Source organism: Sorex araneus, chromosome 6 (genome assembly GCF_027595985.1).
Source record: "Sorex araneus isolate mSorAra2 chromosome 6, mSorAra2.pri, whole genome shotgun sequence".
NCBI lineage: Eukaryota > Metazoa > Chordata > Mammalia > Eulipotyphla > Soricidae > Sorex > Sorex araneus.
Window position 1 is genome coordinate 36,047,932 of NC_073307.1, and position 14,969 is coordinate 36,062,900.

A 14,969-nucleotide genomic window follows, 5' to 3' on the forward strand; every position below is an offset into this window, starting at 1 on the left:
TTTAAATGTGGCGATTCTAAATTTCACACAACAGAAACTATTTATGCATAATAATATGATTTATGACTTATACAAAGTCATAGTGACTCTACTAAACTTTATTTTGTAAAATGTTTCAAACTGGACCTGGTTGACTAAAAAATATATCAGAAGGAAGCATCACCTTCCTTTAATTTTAAAACACAATTTTCCCGATAGTTCCCGAAATTTCCTAACTCTCTGAGTAGAGGCCAATGTCCTAAGGTCAGAACTGAATGAATTCAGGAGCAAAATTCTCTTGCAAATGTGACCTACTAACCCCCAGCTGTATCGTGACACTGAAACTAGTTTCACTTAGAAAAACTAGGTCTGTTTTGCAAAGATACTTTATAAAAAAAAGAAAATGGGTAACAATATCACTGTCACTGTCATCCTGCTGCTCATCGATTTGTTCGAGCGGGCACCAGTAACGTCTCTCATTGAGAGACTTATTGTTACTGTTTTTGGCATATCCAATACGCACGGGTAGCTTGCCAAATTTCAAAAATCCTAAATCAATTGAGAATATTTATACTATTAGTGTCTTAGCAGTTTGATTTCTTTAATGAAAGTATATTTTTAAAATATACATTTTAAATGACAGAAGCTCTTGAGGTTAAAATAATTCAGATGTTAAAAACATAATTTCACAGGATTTTTGCTCTTAAAATTTTTTTCTCAGATATTCTCAGTCTGATGAAATAGTGCATGTCTTAGGAGGAAAAACAAAACAAAAAAATCAATTAGTAATCAAACTACAGTTGTATTTTTATTCTATCAAAGTTGAAGAGGAAGGGCTGGGGAATCTCTACAGCTAAGTTTGGTGAGTGAGGTAAATCCTAATAGCTACACGTCCAATCTCATTTCCCTATACTCAAAAGATTTTTGAATATAATCAAAGATAACAAATGGTACCTTTTAGTGAATTGAAAAAGCCAATGAGGAACCGGGAGCCGCGGCACGAGAAACAGACCCTCCGCGCCTATTGACTGTGATCCTGAGGTCTCCTAACCCATTTTGGCACCAGAGCGGATTCTTGCAGCCATGCATTTTGACTGTGAACTGAGCTACAACCTCGTGCAGCCCAGGGAGGGATTTTTTTCCCTCTCCACCCCATTTTTCTGAGCGAAAATGGCGGCAGCGGTAGCAGCCACGTGGTAAGAGCCACCCTCTAAGACCCCTCCACCAGGAGGTAGGACTTTCTTTAGTGATGTAGCCTGTAGGTGGTCCTGGGAGGGGAGGCGTTCCCGGCTCGCCTTCCGCCCAGAGATGAACCGGGAGCCGCGGCACGAGAAACAGACCCTCCGCACCTATTGACTGTGATCCTGAGGTCTCCTAACCCATTTTGGCACCAGAGCGGATTCTTGCAGCCATCCATTTTGACTGTGAACTGAGCTAAAATATTAGAAACCCAAAACCGTGCGGCCGCAATAGTCTTAAAGTCTTCACTCTTAGCAATGAAGAGAAATTGCTAAGAGTGAAGACTTTAAGATGATGCCTATTCAGCAGGTCTGATTGTTGGGGAAAATTTCCAATCAGTAATAGTGAGTTCTGCATGGAAATATGGAATGTACTCAATATATATAGAGAATAATGGGAATATCATTAGCTACTTAGATGGGGGGTGGGGTGGGAGGGGGGTGTATTGGGATTCTTGGTGGTGGAACGGGTGCACTGGTGAAGGGATGGTGGATTAATCAGTATTTGACTGTGACTTAAACCTGAAAGCTTTGTATTTTTTTTCTTTTTTTCACGGTGGTTCAATAAAATATTTCTTAAAAAAAAAAAAGAAAAAGCCAATGAATATACTTCTGAAAATAGAATGGTTTCACAGAAATTAAGAAGATAGCAGGACAACTAATTTGTACTTTAGTCCTTATACCAACTGCAAATTTACTTAGTAACCATACTGCTACCTACCTAATAAAAGAAGTATTAGGACATTATATATTTATGCACTCAGCTTTTTCTGGAAAGCACCCATAAGAAAGTACATTAATAAATATCATTAGAAGAACAGCTTCCAAGAAGCGTATTAGGGTTTACATGTATTACATAAAATCAATTTCCTTACTTTCTAAACACTGTAACTAGAGTTATCATTGGCATATTAGATATTCCAACTGATGGCCCAAAGGCATAGTGACATTCAGTAACTTTCAATAAAGAAATAAAAAGAACTTTTAATCTGACAATATGACTTATAGAAGTCTTAATAAAAACACTGTATTCTCTGGGTATTCCAACAATTTGAGGCATTTTAAATGTCACTAAAAGGCATTAAACTTTGTAATGTGATATACTAACCTGATTAAAGATGTGCTTGAAATTATTTATATACATGTTAACCTCTTAGTATCTGTATTGCAGACCATAATGCCCAAAGGAGAGAGACAGTATGGGGGGAAACTGTCTCTCAGGAGTCAGGAAAAGGGCTTGAAAGTGGGAGTATACTGGGGACATCGGTGGTGGAGAATGTGCACTGGTGGAGGGATGGGTGTTTGATCACTGCATTATTGAAACTCAAACATGGAAGCCTCTAACTGTCTCATGACGATTCAATAATAAAAAATAAAAACTTTTTTTAAAAAAGAAATTATTTATATAATAAAGGAATGTACCCATCCACAACCTCTCTTTTGCCAATTTGCCCAGTAAACTATAAATAGTTAAGATAAATCTGGACCAAAGAGAAAGTATAATGGGTAAGGCACTTGTTTTGCATGCTGCTGACACACAATCAATGGCACCCTATAGAGTACCGGAAGCCTGTCAGATCACTTAGCTCAAGTGATCCCTGAACGAAGACGTAGGTGCAAGACCTGAGCACTGCCAGGTATGGCCCAAAAAACAACAAAAAGTTAAATTTTTTTTTAATTGGTACCTCTATTTTCAAAAGACATGATAGAGAACACTGACAAGTTATTCAAAATGTTTTAAGGTCAGTATTAATAATCAGCAAAATGAAGAACAAAGGGCATGTATTATTCCTCTGGCTTTTCATTTCTATGTGTTTTTTTCCTTATATTTATCTAATTTTATCATCACCCATACTTAACACATTTCTTAACTTATAATGACTAAGATACTGCTTACCACTTATTATATGCAAAGATAAGACTCGTGCTATGTTTCATTCATTTTAATCAACAGCATGAGCCTGCAAAACTCATCTTGCACCACTTGTGATCTGGTCCTTTGTTCCTCCCCAGGCACTTACAGCAACATTATTTCTCTGATGCAAACCAAAAGCTATATATACAATTAGAAAAGATTTCAAAACAACTGTGCCACACAAAGAGTTTTCAGTAGTGTCCTTAACTAGTCTTCCCTATTTGCAATTACCTATAGCTTTAGATGATCCATTCTCAGCACTGAACACACTATCATCTAAACTGAATTCTAATCCTTCTCCCTCAGCCCTTCTACTCAACCAGATTCTACCTGTATAGAACTTTTCAAATTCTTACACTTCTCCTCAGCTTCACCAGCTGCCATTTTCTACTACAGACTCTTGATAGCTGTATCCTTGCCTTGGATTTGTATCCCTTCAATGCAATCTCTAGCAAAAGCAACTTTAGTTCTCTCTACCCAATGGTCTCAGAATAAAATCCAAAGGTAAGACTTTATTGATACTTCATGGTATGCCTCCTATCTACCTCAGTCTTACTTTTTTTCAACACACACCACCAGAATGACTGAGTTGTATTTAATTCATAAACATGCCTCTCGTCTCTCTCTCTCTCCTCCACAATCTTACACATCTCCTCTACCTGGACACTTCCCTTTGACCCTTTCTAACCTTCCTTTATCTGCTAACATCAACTGATTATTCACTGTGAAAACACCTGAAAACTCAAGACTCAAAATATTTGTTTAGTCTTTTGAACAGAAAAAGGTTGTCAAATATATAGATAAATCAATCATTCATGGTAGTGAATTAACAACATTTCATTAAAGAAATAAAATTGGATGAATGAATCTACTGAACAATGCATTATTTAAGCTGTTATAAAAGTAAAAAGTTTCTTAATTTAAAAACAACAGACTACTTGGCACTTCCTGAGCTTCAGTCTTGCTTCTGGAAGTTCTTTCCACAAAATTTTAAAAAAAACAAACAAAAAAACATGAGGTAGAAGTATTAAAATCTTCATTTTATTGATGAATAATACAAAGCATAAAACTAAACCGAAATCTGACTATGAAGTTTATGCTCTTAATTACAATGAAATCAAGTTGATAACTGATGTCTCATCTGCACTACATATATAATTCCAGAATAACAATTTGAATTTAGACCCCAATATGCAATTTCTATTAAAAACACATCTGAAATAATAAATATTGGGTACTTTGTCTGGAGTCAATATAGCATGAAGTTTCATCCTGCATGTCAACTGGATTCAGCCTACACAGTTCGAAGTACCACATTATGAGCAATATGAGTTTCACAGAAAAGAGATCAGTGATAAAGAATTAAGGTCAGAAGCCTCAAACAGCTCATTTTTAGGAAAATCCGGATTAACTTCTGAATATCCTAAATGACATTCATTTCCAGGTAGCTATATGCTTATTGTGGATATTTCTTTCCTGAGAAAATTATATTGCCTGAACACTGAGAATAATTTACTAAATCATTATATTAAGTCTTTGCATGTCCTCCAAAGTCAAGTCTTAAAACTTTGTCCAATGGTGTTGGAGCAATAGTACAGTGGGTAAGGCCAAGCCAGGTTTAATCCCCGGCAGCCCATATGGTCTTTCAAGCCTGCCAGGAATGATTTCTTAATGCAGAGCCAAGAGTAAGCCCTGATCACTGCTGGGTGTGGCCCAAAAGCAAAAAAGAAAACTGTGTTCATATCTTAGCTTAATGATCTTTTCACAAAAAACCTCTAGGCCAATTACTATCCTATTTTCTATTAGTGAAAAGACTATTCTCTCCCCCTCTCCCCCTCTCCCCCTCTCTCTCTCTCTCTTGGCTTTGGGGTCACATCCAGCTGTGCTTGGGCTTACTCCTGCCTCTGAACTCAGGATCACTCCCGGGATGGCTCAGGCAAGCACATTACCCACTGTACTAACTTACCAGTCCCCAAAAGAGTTCTTTTCTTAATCTCTTGAGAATGATACAACATATGGTTTCCCTTTCTTCCTTCAGAAACAAATACAGTATTCAATTATGTAACTAAAAAAATATGTATCGCATTAGCTTAGATTTTAAGTCCTTTTCTTTCCTCTACTGATTTCAAACTACAATTTCATTACTCTAATTATGCAGATGTAGCGATATAGCTTAACTATAGACTTTCAAAGTTTGTAAGATATAAATTATAAATAAATTCAATCTTTATTTTGGGATGGGGTAAGAGTCAGGTTGGCTATCTTTTTAGGCTTACTTTTAGCAAATTTTTCATGATCACCAAACATGGCTTAAAGTTTATCATATGCAGGAAGTTACTGTGATGAATTATGTCCAAAGAGTAATAAAAATACTGTATATATTTTTGTTTTATCTATGCAACACTATAATTCTACTAATTAAAATTGATACTTATTGAGTATCAAAATTAAGACAGATGTAGCTAATTTCTTAAGACAGTCAAGTCTGAAAGATGGTAACAAATGAGGAAATTTGAAATATCTTTGAAAATCTGTGAAAATAACAGAACATAAAATACTGAAGAAATGAGCCACTAAACAAACTCATTCACCCTTTGATAGAGCACAGAAATCCCATGAGTCTCCTTTGGAAATTTCACACAGTGAAAAGCAGCTAAGAAAATGTGTTTCTGATACTGGAACAGAAGTGACAGGAAACACTTCTTCTAATAGTACCTTAATTATTAAAGATTTCCCTGAGCACTAAACAATGTATTTGCAAAAATATACAGGATTTATAAACGTAATCATACACAGAAGTATATCCAATTCATAGAGGTATATCCAATTCAGTGTTATGAAAATTAAATATAAACTGCTCACTAAACATTTCTACTAAATGAACTGGCTTCTACAATTTAAGTAGCCTTGTCTTTGAGTTTTTTTTTACAGGTAGTCAAACATTTTACAGGTAATCAAACTACTAAAAATTTCAGAAACTATAAAGTTCTATAAAAATACTTGGTTATGTAATTTAAATTACCTCTAAGATTAAATGGTGAGAAAAATGAGCACTTATAAGTTCTGGTCACAAATTTATTTTTTAGAATTCAAACAAAAACAGAAAATATGGAAAAAATAGACTAAATAGATTAAATATGTATATAGAGGTATTTAAGAAAAATGCAAATTTTGTAAAAAAAATGAAAAACTGTTCAAGTAAAAATTTGAGGGAAAAAAATATTTAAATCAAGGTTCGAGAGGAATCAAATAGACAGTACAGCAAGTAAGGTGCTTTCCTTACACACAGCCAATCCCGTTCAATGCCCAGTACCACATACCAGCCCCTCAGCACTTCCAGTCCTGCACACTTGGTTGTGCTCCCCTCCCCCAGAATCAAGGCTCTAAACTGAAATGATCACCTCAGTTACTTTAAACAACCATTTAGATAACTTTAGACATTATATAAAAAGTTCAAAGATTATAGAAGTAGAAGTTATCAGGCTAATAACCTTGCTTACTTCACACGTAAGAGAATAAAAACCAAGGCATATATGAGGGCAGACAACAGTAGCTATTTCTAAGTATAAGGGGGAAAGGAGAAAGTAACACATCAAAAATATGAAATTGCCTTAAAATTTTACAAATATTCAGAAAACTAAAACAGTTAAAAGTCTTTTTACTTAAAATTATTTTCTCCATCTGATATTTTCTATGAGTACAACCAAAATATACCATAACAAAACTTAGGGTCATGTTTATTGGACAAACTAAAGAGGGAGTACATTCTGACTAGTAAGGGAAAAAGTTAGATATCTACTTAATTGACTTATGTTTGAAGGACTCAAATATCAATAGAAAAGATATATAATCATTAAAAATTATATTGAAAAATTAAGATTAACACTTATTTCAGGTAAGTTTTCTAACCTGCTATATGATTTACTTAAATATTACTGCATATAACTGCAAAAATGATCAAAGGCAAAATCTTAGTATCCTGATTGGTCTCTCTAGACCATGTTAATTTTGCTTTTTAGTTAAATACAAAGGAATAGAATTATGGAGAGTTCAGCAACAAGTTTTTCATTAGGATATGAATCATGCCATGAGTTCCAAAAAAGGGTTAGTTGTATAAATTTGGGAAATAATCACTCATGCAAAAATCAGAAAATACCTGTACCGAGCCACCATGTCTGTCTGCTGCAAGGTGAGCTCTCAAATGGTGGGGATTTGCCTGCTGGGAGTCCCAAGCTGCCCTGTGGTCTGCCGACTGCCATTTATTTAATGCATGTGGCATGCATGGAAGAAGAAAGACCCAATATGTTAAACATCTCATCCTTATAATATAGAAAACAAATGTATAAAAGGAAATTTTAAATATCCTTATTATTCTGAATCTGCAGTGATCTTTGCGCACTGAATATGAAGAGATTTTTAGTTAAGTTGCTAAAATAATCAAATGATAGAATATGAAAGTAGAATCATTGAATTTTTAAACTGAACGGACTTAGACTCTACCCTCTAACTTTGTAAAGTTAACAACCCATCCTCTACCTTTATAAAGTTAATAAAGAACTAGGAAGGCAAAAATAAAGTGCCTGAGAAAGCACTACAATAAATCATGAATGTGTTAAAAAGCCATCCACTATAATTTATCACAGTAGAGGTCTCCACTGGTTTTATGAGGAGGGATTACTTTTAGCAAGATTCAAAAAAATAGAACACAGTTCTTAAGTAGCTGTACTTAAGAGTCCTTCCTTTTATTTTTGCCTATAAAAAGGAGAAAAAAAAGAAGTACTCTTTGAAAAAGTGAGAAGTGTCAGAATATATGAGGATATGACAAAACAAACTTTTAAAAATGACATCCCTAAATAACGTATTAATCCCTCTACTTAATTTATCATTTTCCATCTACTCCAAATTAAAGAACTTAATTCCACAACTTGATGCTTTTTTGATGCCTTAGCAAATCTGCAAGGCAATAAATACAAAGTCATTTAAAACAAGAAGAAAAACAAAAACAAAAAAACACCTCCTAGCAGAAGTAGTAGGTGCTTAAAAAGGGTCACTTTCTATTTCAGGAAAACATGTCACTGTTATCCCGTTGCTATCGATTTGTTCGAGCGGGCACCAGTAACATTCTCATTGTGAGACTTATTGTTACTGTCTTTGGCATATCCAATATGCCACGGGTAGCTTGCTGGGCTCTCCGTGAGAAAAACATGGGTTAAACTAATAAAAAAAAAGGGGAAGAACATATTAAGTCTCTATTCCATGTCTGGTTCAGCATTAGCTGCTTTATGACTGCTTGAAGACAGAGGGTATCATCCATACTTTATTGATGAAGACAATAAAACTTTTGTTCAACATTTTCCTATGCATAAAAGTAGCAGAGCCGATTCCAACTCTGAGCCTAACCTTCTTCCAATGATACTACCTTGCTCCTTACCACAATTATTTTTATTTAAAAACCTTTCGTGTTCTTTTTTCTTTATCAGCCAATTTTAAGAAAACTCTTGCCATGAAATCTTAATTACTCTGGATTGCAAGGGGTTCTGAGAGTATCAATAGCTAGAGCAACAATTCAGGAAAAGAAATTTCAAATTCAGGCACACACAAAGAATGAATGTTCCAGAACTAGGCTTCTCTGGCATAAAAGTATGTCATCAAAACTGTTATCATACTTCTATTAATGTTTTTGCATCAAACCTTCCAAATTTATAACCAGTATTTAGCATAATTGTAACTTATAATAAAACAGATGAAATCAAATATAAATATATGAAAGGATGAAAGTGATACTAAAACTGGGACAAATATTCAGAGCAAAAGGCAACATATAGGAATTCATGGACATCTCAGAATATAGTAAAAGTTTTACAACCTTGCCTCAGAAAGCATTTATATGCACTCAGCACATTTATGAAATTTTAGGATCCCTTGAACCACAGATTCTATGTTACAAATTGCATATCTGGAAACAAAGTTACCATCATTTGAAGAACTAATTACTTTAGGATTGTGAACTATGGGTTTTTCATACAACTTAAACTGTTCAATGTTTCCCAGATATTTAAGATTTCTTTTCCTAGATATACAGCTCTTCTCTCATTGTGACAGTCTGCACATACAGGTTTCAAATTCAATAAATCGATTAACCAAAATGATGTCATGGGGAAAAAAGGTTAACTTCCCACAGTCAGTACAACAAGTCTACAGAAAATAGGCTTTCTGCCATTGGTCAAACCCTATTTAACTAGGTATGTCAGAAACACCTACGAAGGCAAACTCAAAAATATTCTAAATATAATTTAATTCAACGTAAGAGTTTCTCTTAATTAAATATCTAACATCTCTAACAGCTGTGTGCTTCAGCTCTGAAGATTCAGAGCGTTGCATAGATTACTGAGCATCTTTTCAAGTACATTTGAGAAATTAACTCTGAATTGTTTTATAAAATACAAACCCCCCAATCTTGACTTATCATAATCCAGTTCTTCCTATATACAGAATCTTACACAGCACCTTGACTTATGATCCAAGTCTTCTTCCATATACAGCATCTTATCAGAATACTCAAACTATCAAGTAGTTGCAATTTATAATTGAAGTAATTTATACATAAGACACTTTTCTGTTCTAGTTTTTTTAAGGTAAAAGTCTTAAAACTACATTTTTAAAAATTGGCTGTATTTTAAAGCCTATTTTATTAAATATCCCCTGATACAGATTTTTCTGCTAGTTAATAAATAACGCTCTTTCCTTTAACACTTGAACACTGATGGAGTAAACAATATAAAATTGTATGAGATGATAGATTACAATTATATAAGATGATATCCTTCTATAAACATGATTATATTAAAAATTCTAAAGATACTGAATTCAAGGTGACTGCAAACATTTTTGTCAGAGGAAGTTATAATAAAGATTTTCTTTTAACAAAGAAAGGAAAGCATTACTCAGAAATTTCAATCACTTTCCATTAATAACCTTATCCAGGAAAAACAAATTCTCTCCACTCATTGATCTTGTATCCCTTATCTTGAATCTACTCTGTTCCAATAGTTTCAAGCAAATTTAAATGCAAATAAATCCTGCATTTTAAAATTCCTGCTTTGTATTGTTTACTGTTCACTGTCCCAACAAGTGCCCATACTCCTTTACCTGCCTTTAAAAATTCCATTCATTCTTCTACTAATCCCCAAAGCTATCTTTCTTCATAAAATATTTATTAATCTACATATTCCAACAATCCTCCATGGACTGATTATATTTCATGCAACTGAGCTTATTCTGCTTTATAATGTACTTACTTGTAAAATCACTGCAATAATCATAATAACAGTGTATCAGTGACAAGTTGATAACTCTATGTGCTAGTTATAATACAAGTTATCTGTACTTCACAGATGAAAGAAGTTAGGCTTCAAATAATTGATTAAACTGCCCAGAATCCAGTCATATCAAGACATATGATTCCAGAAACTGAATAAGCTTTCTATCACTCTTTCTACAGAACATACTACTTTCCTTACTTCTGCATTTCAACAACATGCATAACAGGAATCTTCTTTTCTTTTTTTTTTTTTTTGAGGTATTGGGAATTATACCCAGGGCCTTGTACCTGCAGGACAAGTGCTCTACCACCTACTTATCACAGAACAGCAGTTTTCAACTAGTAGAAACCAAGCAAGTAATACAATGAACTAAACTACAGTTAGAATGATGAACTGCCATCACAATTCATTCCAACAGAGTATCCAAATATTTTCATTCTAACAGCACTGCTCAAAGTTTATACTAACTTAAGTCATTCATTAGAAGTTTATGATAAGGGCCGGAGCGATAGCACAGCGGGTAGGGCGTTTGCCTTGCACGCGGCCAACCCGGGTTCGATCCCCGGCATCCCATATGGTCCCCCAAGCACTGCCAGGAGTAATTCCTGAGTGCAAAGCCAGGAGTAACCCCTGAGCATTGCTGGGTATGACCCAAAAAGCAAAAAAAAAAAAAAAAAAGAAGTTTATTATTAAACACTTTAGTATTATTAAACTAATAAACATTTGGGGGACATGGTTTAGTAAAAATATTTATTTAATTTTTAATCTTTGACAGGTGTATGCATATCATTGCATATAGTAAATAAAAGTGTCTATTTCAGTATCTCCAATGTGTGCATATGTGCACATGCTCAGACACAGCACACACAGATACGCACACCCCTAGAAAGCTATTATCTGTGCATAGTAAAACACCAAACAAATTAATAAGCTATCAGACAGTAATAGAGAAACATATCAAGACATTTCATATCTTAAAGGGCAGCAAACCTGGTTTTTGGATTGTTGCATCTTATCTCTGTGTTGGTGAGCTTCTCTGTTAGATGACAGAGCAGGATCTTGCTGAACTGCACCCACTGGAGTAGGCTACAAAGGCAATAACAATCAGCATCAGTACATTGTGCTGCGGAAATTTAATCTAAAGTCATTTAACTTTTAAATAGTATCAAGGCTGAGCCAGTACAATAACACTGTGAGCAGGGAGCTTGCCTTGCATGCAGCTGACCCAGGTTTGATTCCCTGGCACCACATATGGCTCCTGAGCCCCACCAGTCTCTGAGCACAGAGTCAGGAATAAGCCCTAAGCACCATAAGGCTCCAAAACAGAACAAAGAGCAACAAGGCAAAATTAAAACAAAGTTAGATATGGTCTTATGAAAGACATCTCACAACATACTGAACTTAGAAAGTGAGAAAGTTTTAAACGTATTTTATTGGACTTGAGCAATAGCACAGCCCGTAGGCCGTTTGCCTTGCACGAAGCCGACCCAGGTTCAATTCCTCTGCCCTTCTCAGAGAGCCTGGCAAGCTACCGAGAGTATCCCGTCCACACAGCAGAGCCTGGCAAGCTACCCGTGGCGTACTGGATATGCCAAAAATAGTAACAAGAAATCTCACAATGGAGACATTACTGGTGCCTGCTCGACAGTGCTAAATATTTAATTAATGCTTATAGCAGCATAAAACATTTCGACAGTCATTTATTACCAGGTTACTCTATCAAATAATTACTAAAGAATTTACCTCTTTTTCTCCAAGACTAATACTTGAATAGGTTAAAATGTTAAATAGAAAATTTAAATTCTAGCGCATGTGTTGTCTAGCTACGATGCCTGAGTATATGCTGTCAGCATGTCCCCTCTTGAGGTGTATACTTTCATACTTTAACATTGCCATGTTTACTGGACTCTCTTGCTTTGAAGGAGCCTGGGCTGTCCCTTGAGCATGCTATTCTTTCTCTTTCTCCCTCCCCTTCCTCAAAATTTCTAAATAAAATTTGCTTTTACTTTTAAAAATAGAAAAAAGAAAACTTTAATTATATTAAATATAACAGAAAATTAAGATTAATTTTAAAATAAGCTTTTAAAATTTCACTGTTAATACTTTACTCAGATACTTATACATTTAAAAACATTCTTTCAGTATAGACCCAACACCAATGAAAACATGAGATCTAAGGGGCAATCACTAAAATTTTGCAATGTGCCTGTCAAGCTGAGGTGGGAATCGGGTGAGGGTTAGAGGCGTGGATAAAGTATGGGAGCACTGGTGGAGGGAATTTGTCACTGCTGGTGGGACTGTTGTTGAAATATTGTATGCCTAACACTCAACTGTCAATAACTTTGTAAATCACAGTTCTTTAAAATTTTTTTCAAATGTAATTCAAAACTTAGTATAAATAATGAAATTGTACTCAGACTTGCATCACAAATACCACACATGTGTGTGACTGTGATGTTCAAAAAAAATGTAAATTTTGATAGCATCTCAGTACCTGTATTGCAAACCATAATGCCCAAAAGGAGAGAGAAAGAGAAAGAAGAAAAGTGCCTGCCATAGAGGTAGGCTGGTGTGGGCGGAGGCTGGGAGGGAAACTGGGGACACTGGTGGTGGAAAATGTATACTGGTAGAGACACGGGTATTGGAACACTGTATGACTGAAACCCAACCATGAACAGTTTTGCAACTATGCATCTCACAGTGATTCAATTAAAAAAAAATGCTCAACAGTCAGAAATATCTGAATGTGAAAGCATGGCAGTTTCAAAATGCAGCGCATGTGCCTTGCACGTGTAAAGCCATTAGATTTGATAACTGGCAACTCAAAAAATTAAAACTGAATAAATAGGATAATATCTAAACATATGTGTTTTCCAAACTCAAAGAAAAGGTTTGGTATTCTTCTACCTAAAATAATTTTTAACACTTAAAAAAGTACTGGCTTTCAGGAAAAATTTGTTTCTCAGATTTAAAATCTTTTCTTTTATAGCATATATAGTACTTACCAACTGTTTACCAATCCAGTCATACTCGTAATCAAACATATATCCTTTTCGATCAAACAAGTCAGTAAAAAGCTTTCGTAAGTAGTCGTAGTCTGGTTTCTCAAAGAAATCTAGCCTTCTTACATAACGAAGATACGTTGCCATTTCTTCTAGAAAGGAAATAAAAACTTATTCGGATCATAATTTCTCATGCATTCAATACTAAATTTAAGTACCTAAAATCCCTCAAATGAAAATGAAGTAGCAATTCTATTGCAATTTAAAATTCTATAAATTTAATTACAACAAAATAAAAGAATCACAATGAAAATTAGGAAAAGGAAATAAGAACAAAAGACAAATGAGGTATAATTTAAATAAACATTGTTTTGACTTACTTCATTTCATTCGGAAAGACTAAACTCTTTTGTTTCACTTTTCCTTTCTGGGCTGCCAACAGGGTGCAGCATACTGGGAGGCACGCTGAGCAAGTCTCAGCCAAGCGAGTCGGCGATTCCACAGCAGATCTAGCCCGGAAAATCATGCAGGACCACTTGGCCCAGGACGGTCTGGGCTCCCAGGGTTACACCTGACAACCCTAAGAGGTCCAAATGGTACAGGGGATCAAAGCCCCATATATCTCGGGGCTCTCCACATTACATTACTATTTTAAATAAAACTGAGTATTAGAACTTGAGTAGGAATTTAATAATGTATAATAATGGATTGGGCTGAATCGATAGCACAGCGATTGGGTGTTCGCCTTTCATGCGGCCGACCCAAGTTCGATTCCTCCGCCCTTCTCCGAGAGCCCGGCAAGCTACCCATGGCGTATTGGATATGCCAAAGACAGTAACAATAAGTCTCTCAATGAGAGACGTTACTGGTGCCCGCTTGAACAAATGGATGAGCTATGGGATGACAGTGACAGTGATAACAATGGATTACCAAACACACTGCAGTCACTTAAAATACTAATGGAAATATATTTATTTATATCACTACACTGTGCTAGTTTGCTTGATTTTGTTAAAAATCAGTGACATTCCTATCGTTTTTCTTCTTACCTATGCCCAGATGGACAGCAGGAGAGCAGAGGTTGCCACCCATGTGCATGCAGCTATGGCCAGAGACCGAAGAAAGCCAAGGCCTTGGCCAAGGAGTCTCTGAGGTACAATCCTACAGAGACCCAGCAACAGCTTATAGAGCATGGCGCCCCAGCAGGAGACACGGTACAGGATTCAACCTGCATACGTAAGACTATGAATGGTACACTGGATGGAGAATGGCAAAGGGACAAGACCGTGCCACTGCATACTGAAGATGAGCAGACAACTAAGAACAGGACCAGGACACTGTTATCTGGACTGTGCATCTAGAGACAAGACGAATGGCATAGCAGAAAGTAAAATGAGAGAGGCCTGAACTATCTACTTAAACTGTGAAAAAAAAAAGTTTAACTTCTTAATTAAGCATCTGAATTTTGTATGCAAATAGTTCATACAATTCTCAAGAACCCATGGCTCAGGAA

General features: G+C 35.5%; 1 protein-coding gene across 5 annotated transcripts in view; it reads right to left on the minus strand.

Annotated features, from left to right (window-relative positions):
• CSNK1G3 (casein kinase 1 gamma 3) overlaps positions 1 to 14,969 on the minus strand; it is a 115,446-nt gene that overhangs the window by 16,505 nt on the left and 83,972 nt on the right. The window contains exons 9-11 of one of the 5 annotated variants that reach the window (XM_055141938.1): positions 13,460 to 13,605; positions 11,445 to 11,540; positions 7,289 to 7,384 (exon numbers count right to left, since the gene is read on the minus strand). In XM_055141938.1, the coding sequence (XP_054997913.1) occupies positions 7,289 to 7,384; positions 11,445 to 11,540; positions 13,460 to 13,605 (338 nt within the window). Of the gene's footprint in view, positions 1 to 7,288; positions 7,385 to 11,444; positions 11,541 to 13,459; positions 13,609 to 14,969 lie in introns of all 5 variants that reach the window. The other 4 variants (XM_055141939.1, XM_055141937.1, XM_055141941.1 and 1 more) reach the window with 4 other exon arrangements.